This window comes from Andrographis paniculata, unplaced genomic scaffold, assembly GCF_009805555.1.
Source record: "Andrographis paniculata isolate CXL003 unplaced genomic scaffold, ASM980555v1 Contig82END, whole genome shotgun sequence".
Lineage (NCBI taxonomy): Eukaryota > Viridiplantae > Streptophyta > Magnoliopsida > Lamiales > Acanthaceae > Andrographis > Andrographis paniculata.
Window position 1 is genome coordinate 3,323,303 of NW_026137620.1, and position 20,477 is coordinate 3,343,779.

General features: G+C 33.5%; 2 protein-coding genes across 3 annotated transcripts; one reads left to right on the forward strand and one right to left on the reverse strand.

Moving 5' to 3' along the window:
• The first annotated feature begins 7,000 nt into the window (after positions 1-7,000).
• On the forward strand, positions 7,001-7,726 carry LOC127241259 (uncharacterized). The gene is made up of 3 exons (XM_051260187.1): positions 7,001-7,218; positions 7,270-7,358; positions 7,491-7,726. Exons 1-3 carry the CDS (start codon positions 7,001-7,003, stop codon positions 7,724-7,726), a joined length of 543 nt encoding a protein of 180 aa, XP_051116144.1.
• Positions 7,727-15,114: 7,388 nt separating this feature from the next.
• LOC127241521 (E3 ubiquitin-protein ligase BOI-like) lies at positions 15,115-18,463 on the reverse strand. 2 transcript variants are annotated; one of them, XM_051260626.1, is made up of 4 exons: positions 18,100-18,463; positions 17,050-17,243; positions 16,004-16,365; positions 15,115-15,869 (listed from the first exon to the last, which is right to left on the reverse strand). In XM_051260626.1, exons 2-4 carry the CDS (start codon positions 17,162-17,164, stop codon positions 15,339-15,341), a joined length of 1,008 nt encoding a protein of 335 aa, XP_051116583.1. In that variant the 5' UTR covers positions 17,165-17,243; positions 18,100-18,463; the 3' UTR covers positions 15,115-15,338. The 2 variants fall into 2 exon arrangements, with proteins under 2 accessions (XP_051116583.1, XP_051116582.1); XM_051260625.1 differs by having other exon boundaries at positions 18,025-18,463.
• Between the last annotated feature and the right edge of the window lie 2,014 nt (positions 18,464-20,477).

The following is a 20,477-nucleotide window of genomic DNA, read 5'->3' on the forward strand; positions in this document are numbered from 1 at the left end:
TTTTCTAGTTAGAATTTACATATAATACATCAGATGCAGTTCACTCATTCAGCCCGTCTTTCTATCTCCCGAGACGTCCCCTGTCCCGGAGGTGCCATGCGTACCTGAATCAAATATTTTTCTTAAAAGCAGTCTAGAATTAAATCCATTTTAAGAACTAACATAAAATATGCCATGTCATGCTCGAAAATAGAGTTTAATTTCCGTCATTTGCAAAATAAATGCCATGCCATGCCCATACTGAAATAATGTAACAATAATGTCAAAATCGACAACTCATGCACATATACCCATATACATATGTCAAAGTGAGCAGCCGGAATAACCTCGGCTCCATAATAACAGCTCACTAGACTATCATCAATAAATAGCCGGAAAATCCTCGGCTCAAGGAAGGACCTGGTAAACCCATAATAATATAACGGTCACCCGGTCACTCCCATATACCCACCATACGACTCCCGCAATCAATACATGGATAGTCGAACGTTGTCACCATTAACCACAAGACACCCCATAGTCTGTGATAGCGAAGATAGGACCCTCCTGTCTAGCCCTACCCCGTGTAACGTAGTAGAATCCGTGCAACCTGGAATCACCCGAAGGAAACCCGGAAACTCTACTCCTCCTCGCACGCCCTAACGGGATCGCGTTTGGAGTTTGGCATCTGATCCTAAACTACCGGTAGACCTCACTAGTAGCTACTCCAATGAGTGGAACAACACCGAACCCGAATGATTAGACCAAATACGTCTCAACTGCAATGGGTCTAATCCCTGAATGACCGTGCGACTAAGTCACCCAGTTGTCCGACTACTATCGTCCACTATCGCCAAAGTGTTACGGTACATCGGGGTCGAATATCCTAACCCCAGATGATGCCCTCGCCTAGCACTACCGCACACGGCGACTAAACGATAGATCCATAAAACATATCCGATAAATCGTGCAATGTGTGCAGCATGTCAATAAGTGAATTTAATGAAAAGGGCTGGTGAGACGGCCCACCTATCCTCCTTTTTATAAATTCACCAACACGATCAAATACGTATATCAAATATCGTAAAACGAAGTTTCACACATGCATATACACACACATATATACATATATAGATGCACTGACCAAATGATTCCACATAATATCATATCAATATCAGAATCAGAATCACATGCAATATAAATACCTAATTTCTTAAAATTAGATTTAATTCCCTACTGCTTACCTCCTACCGATACTTTCTGGATTTTATAACTTCACCCAAATCTCCTCCAACGTACACCTGTCCCATTATTTACTCAAATCAGATGAGCTTTATGCTTATTCTCAGGAGCTACCTGCTTATTCAAAAGCTAATTTCTATAATTAACTCGTCGGGCTCCAAACTTTTATATTTAGTAGAATATGATATTCTAGCTATAAAATCCTTCTACCTCATAATATTTATATTGCCCGATTATTAAATAAAAATACGCAAAGGTATGAACAAGCAGGCAGGTGCGATATACTGCCGTTTTTTTATTCGACTTGGATTGGTACGAAATTCTCAAAATATAATGTCGGCGCTACGAATAGGCTATTAGCTAAAGAAATTCATCGATTAAATAGCTAAATAGCCAATTTTGAATTTTTTGAAGAATTTCTAATTTAATACTCCAATATCAAAATTCGTATTAAAATTTATAATCGGACTCTACGAATAGCAAGGAATACCATACCCAAGTCGGAATTGGAATCGGACGGCTAAATCTTTTTTTCTTTCTTTTTTTTTTTTTTTCTTTCTTTCTCCTTCTTCTTCCTCCCTTCCTTCTCCTCCTTTGGATTCTTTCTTTCTTTTCATATTATATATATATATTATATTATTATTATTATTAAACGTAATATATTATTATTATTATTAAACATTATATATTATTATTATATTATTATTGTTATTAACGATGATATAAGGTTCTTATCATCATCTACTATATTATTATTATATATATATATTATATTATATATTATATATTATATTTATATTTATATTTATTTTTAATTTTATCGATATTTATTCATTTAACATTCTATTTAATTATAACTAATATACAAAATTGGAATATAATTTATCCCAAAATATTAGTTTCTTGATTCCATTACTATTGTCAAATATTTATTTGCTATAATAATATTATTTTATACATTCCGAAATCGGGGCATTACAAACTATTATTTACAACAAATGTCAAACTGAATTACTGATATTTGGTTTTAAATAAAAATATAAATTACACAAATTTTATATAAATAAAAAAGTAAAATATATTAAATAAATTTTTATGAATAAAATAAATAAATAATTGATTAATCTTTATTTTATAATTTTTTGGAAACAAATAACAATTTGTTTCCAAAAAATTATAAAAATAAATGATAGATCAATTATTTATTTATTTATTTTACTCAAAAAAAAAATTATTTAAGATATTTTAATTTTTTATTTGTATAAAATTTGCATAATTTAGATACTTGTTTAGAACCAAATATCAATTTTGACAAGAAGGGCGTTTCGTGCAAACTTTATATTAACACAAGAGAATTTCACGCAATAAATAAAATGCGAAGTATTTTATACATTTTTACTAAAACACAATGGGGTGTTATACAATTTATCCTAAAAAATATATGTTCCCGTATGATAGGTTGATTATGTGTGTATTATGTGATATTTTCAGATAAAAAATAATAATAATATTGATATAAAACATGATTGAATTAATATTTTTTTTATTAATTTTAAAATTCAAATAAAATTGATTAAGAAAAATATTAAAAAAAAAAAAAAAGGAATTAATTGAAGAAGTATAAAAATTGAAGAGAAATCTATTAATTTCAACACTGCAACCCCTTCCAGCCTTTATATTAATGATGCAATAATTATTAGTTATATTGTTTCACTTTGTCGAGGGAGAATGCAACAAAGATTGCGACAATAAATATTTACATTGTTGTGTATATCGTTGCCAAAGGTTGCGATAATTAATACATATATCGTTGCAAAATGTTGCTCAAAAATTACCATGCCGCTTATGCATACTTGCTTCTACACTATATTTGATAACTTAAATTCGCTGAATTGGGCTGTATTTAGATAGCATTTTCAGTCGATTTTGAAATATAAATTGGATCCACTTTGAAAATATATTAAATATTAGAATATAATTATATTGTTGTACAAGACACATACATTGACAATACATATATGCGTACTATAATTTCATTGACTTGATGATAGATGATGTAATTGCTATATATAGTTGTTGTTTGTCAAAATAAAAGACACTCAACTTTGTTTGCATTTTTTTGTTCACTCTCGTTACTATAATTCCCCAACATCAACTCATCATTGCCATCTTACATATATATATATATATATATGTATTGCATATTAATATATAATATTGTTTGTACCTGCCGCATATACATATATACACTAAATATATTATAATATTATTAATATTATACAAAATAGTGATTAATTAACAAATAAGTAACATAGTGCTTTAATCATACGAGAAACAAAAGCACTAACTGGAATTCTAGTACACAAGGTATAATCTGACAAAGTGTTATATAAAAAAGTGCTATATATTACAGTGCTTTTCGTATAATTAATATTCTTATTTGTTATTTCTATATTATATTTACAACACATTATCAGCACGATCCGCTTTTCCGGCACGGTAGGTATATTTCAATATTATTATGGCTACTAACATTACAAAACAGGAATTCGTCTCACTTGTCATTTCTGGCAAAAATTATCTGTCGTGGGCCATGAATGTTGAAATGCATTTGAAATCGATGGGCCTGGGTGAAACGATTGTGAGAGGCAATAATGACACCAATCAAAGCCGAGTAAATGTAATGATATTCCTCCGACGTCATATCGACGAAGGGCTGAAAATGAAATATCTCACAGTCAAGAATCCTCTTGACTTGTGGAATAAATTAAAAGAAAGATACAATTACCTAAAGTTGATCGTACTGACAAAAGCCCGCAGCGAATGGCACAATTTGAGGTTGCAAGACTTCAAATCGGTCACTGAATATAATTCCGCCATGTTCAGGATCACTTCACAGTTGAACCTATGCGGAGATAATATTAATGACAGTGACATGATGGAGAAAACATTATCCACATTCTATGCCTCAAACCTGCTTTAACAACAACAGTATCGAGAGAGCGGCTTCAGAACATATTTAGATCTTATTGTTTGTCTTTTGTTAGCAGAGCAAAACAACCAATAGTTGTTGAAAAATCATGCATCCAGGCCAACAGGTTCCAGCCCATTCTCTGAAGCGAATGCAGTACAGTCTGCAGATCCAAACTGTGGAAACAACAAAGGCCGAAGATATGGCAGAGGCAAAAAACACGATCTTATTCATCTTGATACAACAGACTTCCTTGAGCACCCTGAAGGTGTCAAGTGATCATGTAGTTCACTGTTTTATTACTTTTTATACCCCCTTTACTTTTTGTAATACCACTCTTTTTGTATCATTTTGTATTTCATAGGCTATATTAATATATTGTCTTTTTTTTTGTTTTATTCTGAAAAGAATATGGATGATATGTGCCAAAAATATTATAAAGAGGACAATATTTGTCTAATTGATAATGCAACCACACACATGATATTGAAATACAAAAAGTATTTCTCCCACCTGAAATTGGGAAAATCAAAAGTCAGCACAATAAGTGGTAGTGTAACAATTGAAGGCTCCGGAAGAACCCGTATATGTTTCCTGGAAGGAATCAAACTTGAAATACAAAATGCACTGTTCTTAGGTAAAACTCGAAGAAATTTGTTGAGGTTCAATGATGTTTGTAGAAACGGATATCATGTTGAAACAATGAACAAGGTGAATGATGAATATTTGGTGATTACAAAAATCATCAATAGAAATAAGTGTGCAATTGCGAAATTGCCCTCATTGTCCTCTGGCATGTATTATGCCAAAATAAGTGTCATTGAAACATATGCAGTAGACCTGAAGTCTACGCAATCAAATGAATTTTTATTTGGCACGACCGGCTTGGGCATCCTGGAAACACCAAAATGAGGTGAATAATCAAAAACTCCATTGGTCATTCATTGAAAGATCAAAAGATCTTGAATTCGAATGAATTTGCATGTGTCGCATGCTCACAAGGCAAATTAATAATCAGGCTGTCACCAACCAAAGTTGGACCTAAATTCCCATCATTTCTGGAAAAAATCCAGGGTGATATATGTGGACCTGTAGATCCACCATGTGAGCCATTTAAATATTTTATGGTGCTTATTGATGTAGCAACAAGATAGTCACACGTATGTTTGCTATCTACGCATAATATAGCGTTTGCAAGGTTACTTGCACAAATAATTAAATTTCGAGCACAATTTCCTGATTATCCAATAAAAAACTTTATCTCAATAATGCTAGTGAATATTCATCACAAGCATTAGACGATTATTGCATGACTTTGGGAATAACTTTTGAACATCCCATTCCTTACGTTCACACCCAAAATGGTCTGGCAGAATCATTTATCGAAAGACTGCAATTAATTTCAAGATCATTATTGATGAAATCCAAACTCCATTTTTACCTAGGGATATGCAATATTACATGAGCTAAACTTGTGCGAATTAGACCGACAAGTTATCAGAAATACTCCCCAACAAAATTAGTATTTAGAAAAGAGCCCAATATATCTCATTTGAGGATTTTTGGATGTGCGGTTTACGTGCCAATTGCACCACCTCAAGGTACAAAAATGGGCCCCCAACGTCGTTTGGGAATTTATGTTGGGTACGAATCACCGTCAATAATTAAATACTTGGAACCAGTGACGGGTGATCTGTTTACTGTGCGATTCGCAGATTGTCATTTTGACAAAACAAATTTCTCGACATTAGGGCGAGAACAGAATCAACTGAAAAAAAAAAAAAAAAGAAATTTCTTGGAAAATACCTATGAATTTCCTTGATCTTTGTTCACAACAATGTGCATTTGAAACACAAAGAATTTTACACTTGCAACAAATTGCAAATCAGTTACCGGATGCATTTAATGACTTCAACAGAGTCACCAAGTCATATATTTCCGCAGCAAATGCTCTGACAAAATTAAATGTCCCAGGAGGAAAATGAAAAGTGTCAATGAATCTTCTACGCGCCTGAAGCGTGGCAAACCTATAGGTTCCAAGGATAAGAATCCCCGAAGAAAAAAAGTATTGATTATCCCTCAAACAACTTGTAGTGACAAAGAACAAATCCTTGAAGAGGATGCTCCTGAAAAATCTACCTCTGAACAAAATAAAGTTATCGAGAATTCAATTAATTTCATTACTACAAAGAAAAATTGGAACCGCAATGAAATAGTCATTGATAATACTTTTGCATAAAACATGGCACTTGACATAATGGAAAATGATGAGGATCCTGAACCAACATCAATTGATAAATGTCGGAAAAGAAACGATTAACCAAATTGGAAAGATGCGATCCAGTCTGAACTAGACTCACTGGCAAAAAACAAATGTCTTTGGACCTATAATTCAAACACTATAAGATGTTAAGCCAGTTGGGTGCAAATAGGTATTTGTGAGAAAAATGAATGAAGACAGCTTGTAGCCCAAGGGTTCTCACAAGTACCTGGATTGATTATGATGAAACATATTTTCCAGTTATGAATGATATGACATTTAGATACCTCGTAAGCCTAACAGTACATGAAAAACTTGATATGCACCTTATGGACGTAGTCACTGCTTACTTGTATCGTTCATTTGAATGATATTTACATGAAAATCCCTGAAGGATATAATATGCCTAAAGCATGCAAATAAAATTCCAGAGAACGTTATTCCATCAAAGTACAAAATTCTTTGTATGGACTTAAACAGTCTAGACGCATGCGGTATAACCATCTCACTGAGTGTTTAACCAAATAAGGTTACACTAACGACCCAATATGTCCATGTATTTTCACAAAGAGAATGGGTCAAAATTCATGATCATTGAAGTATATGTCGATGATCTCAATATCATTGGAACTCCTGAAGAGCTCCAATCAGCCGTAGAATATCTGAAAAGGGAATTTGAGACAAAGTTCTGCCTTGCTCTGCAAATTGAATATGTGGATAATGGAATATTCATCTACCAAATGGCCTATACCTTGAAGGTATTGAAGTGATTTTATATGGATAAAGCACATTCATTGAGTACTTCAATGATCGTCAGGTCACTTGATCCGAACAAGGATCCATTTAGACAGCAAGAAGATGATGAAGAGATATTTGTTCCTGAAGTACCATATCTCAGTGCAATATGTGCACTCATGTACCTAGCAAATTACACAAGACCAGATATTACATTCGCAGTAAATTTATTGGCCAAATTCAGTTCATCTCCTACAAAACGACATTGGAATTGGGTTAAGCATGTTTTGGGCTATCTTTAAGGGACAAATGATCTTGGCCTATTATACCTGAATGATTCTCGACACGAGTTATTAGGCTATGCTGATGCTGGGTATTTGTCTGGCCTGCATAAAGTAAAATTGCGAACTGGCTACACATTTACATGTGGCAATACTGTGGTCTCGTGGAGATCCACAAAACAGACAATACCACCACATCATCAAATCATGCCGAAGCATTGGCTATTCATGAAGCCAACCGAGAATGTGTATGGTTGAGTTCAATGATCCATCATATTCAAACGAATTGTGGGTTAATGTCTGAAAATAAAAATCCCCCAACAAATATATATGAGGACAATGCAGCTTGTATTGCTCAGTTAAATGGTGGATACATCAAATAAAATAGAACAAAACACATTACCACAAAATTTTTCTTTACTCACAACCTGCAAAAGAATGGTGAAATCGATGTGCAATAAATCCGATCATCTGATAATTTTGCAAATGTATCAACCAAGGCCCTACCGATAACAACATTCAATAAATTGATGAAAGAAATTAGAATGTGTCGGATTAAAGATCTGAAGTAAAATCCAAATCAGGGGTAGCAAATCAATACAAGAATGATATACTTTTTTCCTTCACTATGATTTTTTCCCACGGGCTTTTTTCATAGTAAGATTTTAATGAGACACATTCTTTGTATAAAAGCATCCAAGAAGAAGTATTGTACAATGCACATACGTGGACAACACATATATGTTGTGTGGAAGCAACGCGTACTATAATTTTATTTGCTTCATAAATGGGTTGTTTTTGTCCATTAATAAACGGGGTGTAATTGCTATATATAGTTGTTGTTTGTCAAAATAAAAGACACTCAACTTTGTTTGCATTTTCTCTTTCTCTCTCGTCACTATAATTTCCAAGCATCAACTCATTATTACCATCTTAATTCATACATATAAATAGACATACATACATATATAGCACATATTAATATATAATATTGTTTACACCTTCCGCATATACATATATATACACTAAATATATTATAATAATATTAATATTATACAAAATAGTAATTAACCGTAAAAATATTATATAATAATAATATAATAATAGTAAGTAGAGAAATATATATATGTGTGCAGTTTCGTGTGATATATATAACAATATATGTATGTATATGTGGGTACTATGTGCTATTATATATGTATCTAAGTATGATGCCCAATTTAATAGAGAGAGAGAGTCAGTGAGGGGGAGAGAAAGTAAGTAAAATATGTGTTTTGATTTTGTTCTCGTACAGTAATATATATAGAAGTTCCAAAGGGGTAATAAATGGCTACGGAAGTGCCAACGGAACATTACACATTATACACGAATGGAATGATAAAGCATACACATGATGTTTACGTCGACGTGATGTGTATAACACTCCCCCTTGGATGCTTTTATACAAAGAATGTGCCTCGTTAAAACTTTACTATAAAAAAACCCCGTGGGAAAAAATCATAGTGAAGGAAAAAGAGTACATCATTCTTGTATTAATGCGCACCCCTATCTGGACTTTATTTGATGTCTTTTGCCCGTCGCATTCCAATTCCTTGCACCAGTTTGTTGAATGTTGCAGTTGGTAGCGCCTTCGTAAATAAATCTACAAAATTTTCAGATGATCGAATTTGTTGCACATCAATTTCCCCACTTTTCTGAAGATCATGAGTGAAAAAGAACTTCGGAGATATGTGCTTTGTTCGATCGCCTTTAATATATCATCCCTTTAATTGGGCTATACAAGCTGCATTATCTTCAAATAATATTGTTGGAGGTAATTTATCATCGGTAATCAAGCCACAATTTTTCTGAATATGGGGAGTCATGGACCTCAACCAAACGCATTCACGACTGGCTTCATGAATTTCTAAAACCTCGGCATGGTTTGAAGAAGTAGCTGTTATTGTCTGTTTAGCAGATCTCCAAGAGATTGCGGTTCCACCACAAGTAAATAAATAGCCAGTTTGAGATTTTGCTTTGTGTGGATCAGACAGATAACCAGCATCAGCATAACCAGTTAATTTGTTTCGAGATTCACTCGAATAAAATAATCCGAGGTCATGAGTCCCCTGAAGATAACGAAAAATGTGTTTAATACCATTCTAATGGCGCTTTGTGGGGGATGCACTAAACCTGGCCAGTAGATTTACTGAAAAAAATATATCTGGCCTGGTACAATTTGCAAGGTACATTAATGCGCCAATAGCGCTGAGGTATGGTACCTCGGGCTAAGTATTTCTTCATTTTCTTCTCTTGGCCTAAATGGATCTTTACTGGAATCAAGTGATCTGACCACCATTGGTGTACTTAGAGAGTGGGATTTATCCATATAAAATTGTTTTAGTACCTTTTGGGTATATGTGGATTGATGGATAAATATTCCATTGTTCACATGATCCACCTGTAACCCCAGACAATATTTTGTCTTTCCAAAATATTTGATCTCAAATTCTTTCTTTAGATATTCAACTGCAATTTGGATCTCTTCTGAAGTTCCAATGAAATTGAGATCATCAACATATATAGCAATAATGAAAAAATTTGATCCATTTTTTTAAAAAGACGCATGGGCATATTGGATCATTAGTATAACCTTCTTTTATTAAACATTAGCTCAGACGATTATACCACATTCGCCCTGACTGTTTAAGTCCATACAATGACTTTTTCAATCTGATGGAATATGATTCCCTTGGGTTTAATTTGTATGCTTCGGGCATGTTGAATCCCTCAGGAACTTTCATATAAATATCAGTATCCAAGTAGCCATAAAGATATGCAGTGACTACGTCTAAAAGACGCATATCGAGTTTTTCTCGCACTGCTAGGCACACAAGGTATCTAAATATTATTCCATCAAGAACTAGAGAGTACGTTTCATCAAAATCTGCTTCAGGCCTTTGTGAGAATCCCTGAGCTACAAGACGAGCTTTATATCTCACAATTTCATTATGCTCATTTTTTTTCGTACAAATACCCATTTGTATCCAACTAGTTTTATACCATCTGGTGTTTGAACAATTGGTCCGAAGACCTCTCTTTTGTTTAATGAGTCAAGTTCTGATTGAATCGCATGTTCCCATTTTGGCAATCATTTCTTTGCCGACATTCATGAACCGATTTTGGCTCTGGATCCTCATTATCTTCCATTATATCAAGTGCTAAATTGTATGCGAAGGCATTATCAATAATTGCCTCTTTACGGTTCCAACATTTTCTTGAAGTAACATAGTTAATTGAGTTTTCAATAATCTCATCATGTTCTTCAAGATCGTGCTCTTCTGGAGCAATTATTTCAGGGTTGACTTCCTCGTTAGATTGAGGTTTATCAATGTCATTCCTGATATTTTCACGATTATCATCATTAATTCCTCTTTTTTTCCGAGGATGTTTGTCTTTGGAACCGAGTGGTCTACCACGCTTTAAGTGTGTCACTGATTCATTAGCACTTGTAATTTGTCCATCAGGGACAATTATTTTAGCCGGAGCATTAGCAACTTGGATATATGATCGAGTGACTTTGCTCGAGTCATTGAATGCATCCGGTAACTGATTTGCAATATTTTGCAAATGTATAATGCGTTGAACTTCTAGTTCACACTGCTTTGTACGAGGATCACAAAAATTCAATGGGATTTTCCAATTAATATCCCTTTTCGGTTCATTTTTGTCTCCCCCTAATGTCGGAAAATGTGATTCGTCAAAATGACAATCTGCAAATCTTGCAGTGAATAAATCACCCGTCATAGGTTCAAGATATTTTATAATTGACGGCGATTCATATCCGACATAAATGCCCAATCTACGTTGATGACCCATTTTTGTACGTTTGAGGGGTGGAATAGGAACATAAACAGCACACCCGAAAATACGTAGATGAGATATATTTGGTTCGTGACCAAATACTAACTGCATTGGGGAATAGCTATGATAGCTTGTCGGCCTCATTCTTATAAGTGTTCCTGCATGTAAGATTGCATGCCCCCAAGCTGAAACGGGCAACATAGACCTCATCAGTAATGGTCTAGAAATCAATTGCAATCTTTTAATAAGTGATTGCCAGGCCATTTTGTGTATGAACATGAGCAACTGGGTGCTCTACATTAATTCCAATCGACATGTAATAATCATCAAATGCATTTGATGTATATTTACCAGCATTATCCAGACGTATAGTCTTAATTGGATTATCGGGGAATTGTGCCCGTAATTTCATAATTTGGGCAAGCAATCTCGCGAATGCCATATTGCGAGTAGATAATAAACAGACATGTGACCATCTGGTAGATGCTTCAATAAGCACCATAAAATATTTAAATGGCCCACACGGTGGGTCTATTGGTCCACATATATCCCCGTGTATTCTTTTCAAAAATGTAGGTGATTCAATACCTACTTTAGCTAACGATGGCCTGGTTATCAATTTTTCCTGAGTGCAGGCAACACATGTTAACTCATTTGAGTTTAACACTTTTTGATCTTTTAATGAATGACCATGCGAATTCTCAATTATTCGCCTCATCGTTATACTGCCAGGATGCCCAAGGCGATCATGTCATATTTGAAAATCGGTAGTCTTTTGATCTACCGTGAGGTGTGTTTCAACAACACCTAGTCTGGCATAATATAAACCAGTAGAGAGTGAGGGTAATCTCTCAATGATGCATTTCCTTTTATCAATGATATTGGTGATCAATAAAAATTCAGCATCGGTATCACTCATAGTTTCAATGTGATAACCATTTTTCCGAATGTCCTGAAAGCTCAGTAAATTTCTTCGAGCTTTAGTGGCCAACAGTGCATACTGTATCACAATTTTCGTCCCCGCGGGGAGAAATATAATGGCTTCTCTAGAGCCTTCAATTAATTTTGCACTGCCACTTATTGTATTGAAATTCATTCTTTGCCTTTTCAAATGGGAGAAATATTTTTCGTGTTTCAATATAGTATGTGTCGTTGCACTATCAATGAAATACATATTTGCATCATTTTGTTTGGCATCCATTTAACCTTCAAATATAAATAAACGCAGTATTAATAAAGACAAATATAAATATTAAAAAATACATTACAAAAAGGTAATATGCGATAATTTAAATATTACCAAACATAATGTAAAATGACATAATATGTCTATCACTGGGGGTTTGCTGGATCCACGACAAAATCCGCTATATCAAGATGTGTTGTGTCGTAATCTAAAAGATCATCATCGGGGTCGTCATCGTTATCAACGTGATTAGTCTCCTCCTTCCCCTTTTTCTGCAGTAAAGCTTGATAAAGATCGGCTAGGTGTTTGGTTGTTCTACAGGTATTTGCCCAATGGCCTTTAATGCCACACCAATTACAACTGCCGATTTGCCTCTTTCCCTGTTTAGCCTTTTCGGCTATATCCCCATATTGGGGTTTACTCTGCATCCTGTTAACGTAAAAAATGCAGCAATTGTAAGGGGTATATCGACCGCGTTGATTCTCACGACCGCGACCACGTCCACGGCCTCTACCACGTCCTCGGCCTCGTTCTAGAAAATGTCACGTTCGCTTCAGGGAACAGACTGGAACCAGTGGACCGGGACTGATGATTTTTCATCAGTAACTCATTATTTTGCTCAGCTAATAAAAGATATGCAATGAGCTGTGAGTATTTTTGAAAAATTTTCTCGCGATACTGTTGTTGCAGCACAACATTAGAAGCATGAAAGGTAGAGAGAGTCTTCTCCAATTTATCATTCTCAGTAACATTTTCTCCGCAGAGTTTCAACTGAGATGTAATCTGATGGATAGCAGAGTTGTACTCTGTAACGGTTTTAAAATCCTGCAACCGCAGGTTAAGCCAATCATGTCCGGCTTTGGGGAGAGTGATATATTTCAAGTGCCCAAATCTCTCTCTCAATTCATTCCACAAATCTAGTATATCTTTCACCGTCAAATATTCAGACTGTAGAGGAATGTCCAAATGATGACGGATGAAAATAATAGCCTTAGCCCGATCTTGGCTTGTAGCCGTATTTTCACTGGCAATTGTATGAACAAGGCCCATAGAAACCAGATGCATTTCTACATCCAAGAAAGTCATAAATTTATTGCCGGTGAGAGACAAATGTTTAAAAGAAAATTTTGCAAGATTTTCCATAATTTAGAAAATAGATAATATAAATAGTATAAAAATAAAACTTACCAAAAATAAAATAGGCAAGAACCCTCGTGCTGATAACGTGTTATATAATAATAATAATATAATAATAGTAAGTAGAGAAATATATATATATGTGTGTAATAATATCATGTGATATATATAACAATATATGTATGTATATGTGGGTACTATGTGCTATTATTTATGTATGTAAGTATGATGCCCAATTTAATAGAGAGAGAGTCAGTGAGGGGGAGAGAAAGTAAGGAAAATGTGTATTTTGATTTTGTTCTCGTATAGTAATGTATATAGAAGTTACAAAGGGGTAATAAATGGCTACGGAAGTGCCAACGGAACATTACACATTATACACGAATGGAATGATAAAGCATCACATGATGTTTACGTCGACGTGATGTGTATAATAAAAAATAATTAATATTATACATATATAAACATATATTCATATATCCTATATTATTTTAATAACAAATAAATATTTTTTATATTATATAAAATTTATTATCCATACAAGAACATATATATTTATTATATTTGTATTAATATATTTTAAAAATCAAATTTAATATTGTTTTATGAAATATTAAATAAATATTTTATTTCTAATATCATTAATCACATCATTTATTATATAATATACACAACTAAAAAAATAAAAATGCAAACTTCTCTAAACGAGAATTACTTTCAAAACTTCCTCTCGTTTATATATGTGCATATTTATCATAGTTTCACTTCATCACTGTTAGAGCTGTAAAACAAACGAACAGTTTGCGAGCTCGACTCGGTTCGGCTCGTTTGAGTTCGCTAAGAGCTTGTTCGTTAAGCTAAACGAGCCGAACACGAACATAAATTTTGGCTCGTTATGTTCACGAACGAGCTCAAGCTTGTTCGCGAACGTTTGATAGTATTTATTAAAAGAATTAAATTGATAATTTTATATTTAATAAGTATATATATCTTTATAAATATTATATTTCATTATATTTTTTATTCAAATTTATTAATAAAAATTATAATTATTATTAACTAAATATAAATTTTTTAAAAAAAATTAAATAAATAAAATAAAATTTCTCTTAACGAGCCGAATCGAGCCGAACACGAACAAAAAAATTGTTAAACAAGCCGAGCTCAAACAAAAATTTCAGCTTGTATATCTTAACGAACGAATACGAGTATATCTTAACGAACAAATACGAGCCGAGCTCAAATCCAGGCTCTATTCAGCTCGTTTACAACAATAATCACCGTACAATTGAAATATTTGTGGCTAACAAAAACAACTCACAACTTCAAATACTTCAACCACATTGTACTTAATTTGATTCTCAAATTTCCATGGCATGATTAAGCTCGACAACTTCAAATTCGTTTTGCTTTTTTTTTCTTCAAAGAGAAAAGATTATAGACAATTTCACTCAATTAATACACACACAACACAAACACAAGACTGAAAAATGTTTCATCAACTTTCCAACACATCCGTACGTATGAACGAACACAAGAAGCAGCTATCATCCTAAGAAAATCCGCCCTTTTCGTCGACAAAACACCGAAAGCCAACAGTAAGCGAAAAACCTTTTTATTCATAAAATTATATGCACTTAATACAAACACAACTCACCTTTGATATAACTTGCTCAATCGAACGATCAATCAATTGATCGATCTTCACGAAAGATATACCTCCAAGCTGCTCGTCGTCGTCGTCTGGCAGGCGGGGCATTCGCTTACGAAATGCCTGCATTCTCTACACAAGCACAGGTGCCTGCAAGGCATGACGAGGATCGACGCCTCGTTTCCGTTGCACAATCTGCAGATCACATTATGTTTGCATTTCCGAGACCCAACTGCAGAGCTGCTGAGATAATTGTTTGGGTCGATGCAAGATTCCGCGTCGTCGACGTGACTATCTCCGACTCCTTCCCTTGCTCGGTTCGACTTCTGCTGCATTGCCTGCTGAAGGTTGGTTTTCAGAGCGGTGACCATCGATTCGTTGTGCTTTGCCATGTATGACCAGCTTTGTGCTTCGGCTGTTAAGTGCTTCACGCTCTCGACTAGTTCTTTGTTTCTTGACGTAACATTCTCCAATTCGACATTCTTTTCTTGCAGCTTTGTAAGGACGGTTTTCTCGAGATTTTTCAGGAGAGAAGCCGTGTGTCGCTGCTTTATCTCTCTCAGCCCTTTCGCCAAATTTTCAGCCTGTTAAGACTTCTAAACCAAGTTAGCAGCTCGATTAACCGGAAGAAAATAACAGCATGAGATCGAACTAACTTTCATTTTAATGCAGCATTGGTGAACAAAGAACTCAAAAAGCTCTTAGAAAGAGATAGTACCTGGGACCTAATAAAGCGATCGAATTCTTCTCTCTGCTGATCAAGTTCCTGCAAAGTTTCGTTCGTCAGAGAAGGAAAAACTGCCGATGTGAGGCTTCCGCTTGCAGAAGTGAGAGAGGAGTTTCTCCCATCATCATCGTCGTACGAGAGGCGTAAGCCAGTGCATACAGGATTCGGGTTCAAAAGGCCAGTTTTTCTGTCGATTTCATTGTTGAATGTCCTTTTATTTATGGAGAACTGGAGGTTCTTCTGTCTCAGAATAGCTTCAGCATCCCAAACTTGTTTATTTGGCAGGAGGGAATACGTCGAGGGGTGAGTATTTCCGCCATAATTCACTGGATCTGTGTGGAATTCTGCTGGCACTGCAACATAAATGTAGTATGATATATCGAATTAATAAAATTACATTAACAAAGCAACAGCATCTAATTCGATAATATCCAAACTCTTTGAGTTGGAAGAAAATCACGGAACTAAGATGTAACGGCATTGAGTATTAACTTCTAGATGGCAATAGTTCATTCAAACATTCGGCATAGATTGCACAACAGAGTAGTTAAGTTATCGTGTTTCCTAACAATTGTCTGAGAAAGTTGAGAAGTCATCGAAATTCACAATAGCCTGCATTAGTAAATCTTAGTGTTTGTTGGGTACACAAAAAGGAAGGGTTCAGAACAGAACTCGCATCGATCACAAAAGGATAAGAATATAAAAGAAACCAAGCCAGATTGGATAAATTTAAATCGTGATTTCACATTATAGTTTACGACCAGTTAATCCTTTGTTCATGTTACATCAACACATGATATTGTGTTTGCAACTTGCCGTAGGAATCAAAATGATCACATCTATCTTATTCACTGCAAGTACTTAAGATCATTTGAACCCAATCGTGCCTATGCACCAAGGACACAAAAGCGAGATAGATATTCATTGTTTAGAGCAAGTCAAAGATCCCGCGCCAAGAAAACTGAAAATTAAAGAGAACGAATGGAGAAAACACTAGCTAATATGTATGATGCACCGACAAAAATTAGTGAACTCACAGTTTCTGCATAACGGTGGTTGATTTGATACATCGGCTGTATATTGGAAACGAGGGTTGAGAAGATTAGCTGCAGCTGTAGTATTGCTGTTATTACCTCTTAATCTTCCAGCCATGGCCTAAAACTGGCAATTCCCGACTCCTCGCTCCTTTCTTTCTCAGTTTCTTACGATGAGCTAAGGAATCAACCAGAGTCTGTAGAAGAAATGCAATGGTCAACGACATCAAACGACACATATGAATCAGTGTCACAAGTGCCAGAAATCGGTAAATGCCATGGCCAGTTCAACACAAGAAAATCATTCCCAAGAGGAAAAGGATTAATGGTGCATAAGTTATCACTTTCCAAGAACATAAATGGATATGTTGATAACAATGCTCGGTTAACTACTTCGAGTATTCGACTTTAGAAACAATCACTCATAGTTCTACACTTGTACAGCATAAATTAAACTTTTTACAGATGCAGAAAACCAACTGATTTCGATTCTGTTTGTTCAATATGAACACAAATGCTTAGACCTATAGAAACAATACAAAACCAAAGTATCGAAGATGTTCAAACACAATAGCATATGAAAAAGTGTAACAAATTACGTCCACGGATCAGGAAGAACGGAGGCATCACAAATGAATTTAAATCCGAAGGAAATCATGAGCAGTTGATCCGTGGAGCAAGCAGAAAATCTTAAATCCAACTGCAAAACTAGAATGAAAATTGACTACACAATTCACCGATCGTTCATAAATTAGGGCTTCGATCGAGATGGAAAAACAACACCATGATCCGAAACAACACCAATCTCCAAACGCGAAACGCTACAAACAGTTGGTATTCAAAGGAGATGTAAACAAGTAAAAAGTTAGCACAGCACAAAAATCCAATCGTCCTCAAAACCGACAAATAAACACTCCTTGATCCTGCCGATCGCAATTACAACAACAAATGAATCAAAAACACGAAACAGGAACTCAACTGTTAGCTGATCTTCACCATTCCAATGGTCTGGTTTCGAACTCGAACCACACAAAAAAATAAAAACCACCGCACCTCCGGAAGAGCCGTCCGATCAGGCCATCCGATGCAATCGATCGCGACTCTGGGTTTTCTCAAAACTGCCGATTTGAAAAAGCGGATGGATGCAGATCAAGCGGATCGGTCAGAGCAATAATGGCGGTCAGGATTCCGTTGTGGGAAGGGAGGGGAGGCATCTGCTGCAACGAAATTAAAAGCACATTGAACAGAGCGAGCAAAAGGGAATCAAAATCAGCTGTTGGGATTTTGGAATGGCGACAGGGAAAGTTGGGAAGGGGCAGATTTCTGGAAACGCGCTCCTTCCTGTGATCAATATTCAATGCACATTCATTCAACTACGTATGATATGATTCTCTCTCTCTCTCTCTCTCTCTCTCGCAATCCAACCTTTCCCTTTTCTTTTTTCTTTTCTTTTTTCCACCATTTTTGTTTTTACTTCGATTTTTTTTCCCACCTGCGACTTCGTTTTCATTTTCTACTTTTGTGTGAATTGGCCGAAATGCCCTCGAATATCTTGTCGTCTTCTTCCTGTTTTTGGCTTTGTAAATGAATATAGATTATCCATTTTATGACTCAATAAAATAATTCTTAAAAAATAATAGGTTCGGTCCCGGGTTTATTCAATGCGTACTTTCGAGCAGCGACTACAAATTTTTATTTATAACAAAAAAATTCTTAAAAATAGTTGTAGAATATGTTTGTTCTTGAGATCGTTGGAAAAAAAAATATACAGTTTATCTTTCCATTCAATTTTTTTAGAAAAAAATTATATTTCAATTAAATACAGAAAAAATATAATTTATCCTTCCATTCAATATTGTTTTAAAAAGTTATATTTCAATTAAATACAATATAAATATTTTTTACTTGCATATTTGTATATATTTAAATAAAATATTGATATAGCTAAATTGGCATATAAAAAATAAATAAAAAAATTATTAATGTACAGAGGAAGTATATATTCTTCCTAATGTATTATGTCATAATTTTCTAATGTTAATTATGCTAATTAATTATTATAATATAAATTTATAATTATTTTTTATATATTAGAATTACTCCATTTTTATTAATCACAATTTCTGTGGCTACTCTAATACGAAAAAGTATTTTATTCACCAAATCCAAATATATATGTATTTTTATTATAGTTAAAATATTTATATATAAATATTAAATTTTTTTTTAATTGTTAGATAAATTATAAATATATTGTATATATCATTAATTAATACTCTATGTCCCATTGGAATTGAACTTTTTCATTAACGACACTGTATCTAAGATGAGAATGTTTAATTAGTTAATAATAATTAGTTATGATATAATTATATTATTTTTTGTATATTTAATAATATTTATAGTTTTAAAGTAAATTTAATATATATGATTTAAAAAATTAAAATATATGTTTAAATATTTAAAAATTATATAACAATTAAAAAATATGTGCAATATGAATCTCATTTGGAAGAGAATAAAATCTTCTATAATACAAATAAATAAATAAAATATATTTGTTTATTTATAATTAACATAAAGCAATTTTATAAAAGATGTATAGTTTTAAATATAGATAAAAAAATATATTTTTTTGAAGAGCGAAGTAGAAATAAAGGAGTTTTGAATGGGTCCTACGTCATTTATGATGTTGTATGTTATGTAGTTAATTAAATTGATTTATATTTGTTAAATATATTTTGGTTTAATAATTTTTATCAAAAATAAAAACGTGTCAATTGTTACGGGACAGACAAAAATAGAAATAGTGTCAATTGTGATTGGACGGAGGGACTATATAAGATAGAAAATGCAAAAACATTGTTAAAATATTTTTACACACATAAAATAATTATTACAATCAAATTTATTTTCATTTTTTAATCTGTTCATTAAATTTAATTATTTATTAATTTTAGCAAAAGACAAAAAATAATATTTTAACTGTTATTACTAACTATCATGTATTTACTACTATAACTTATCATTCTTACTGTTTGAATATAAATATGCTAACACATGCTTTTCGTATTATTACACAGAATTTATATAAATATCCTTAACTTTATTTTATTTTTCTATTCTTATCGATAAATATTTAGTTTTTTTAATCTATTGGATGGGGTCAAATAAAATAATTTGTAAAAGAATGTACTTTCTTGTCCCATAATAAATTATTTATTTTTTTATTTTAGTCTATTTCATAACGAAATATTTATTTCATTTTTTAATAATTGTACTATATATCTAACGTTACAAATACCATTGCAACTTACAATATATTATACAAATATCATTACTTTTATATCACACAATATTAATAAGGTTATTTTAGTAATTTCTACTTTATTCCTACTAAATCTCAATATAATATTAATATTTCTAAAACT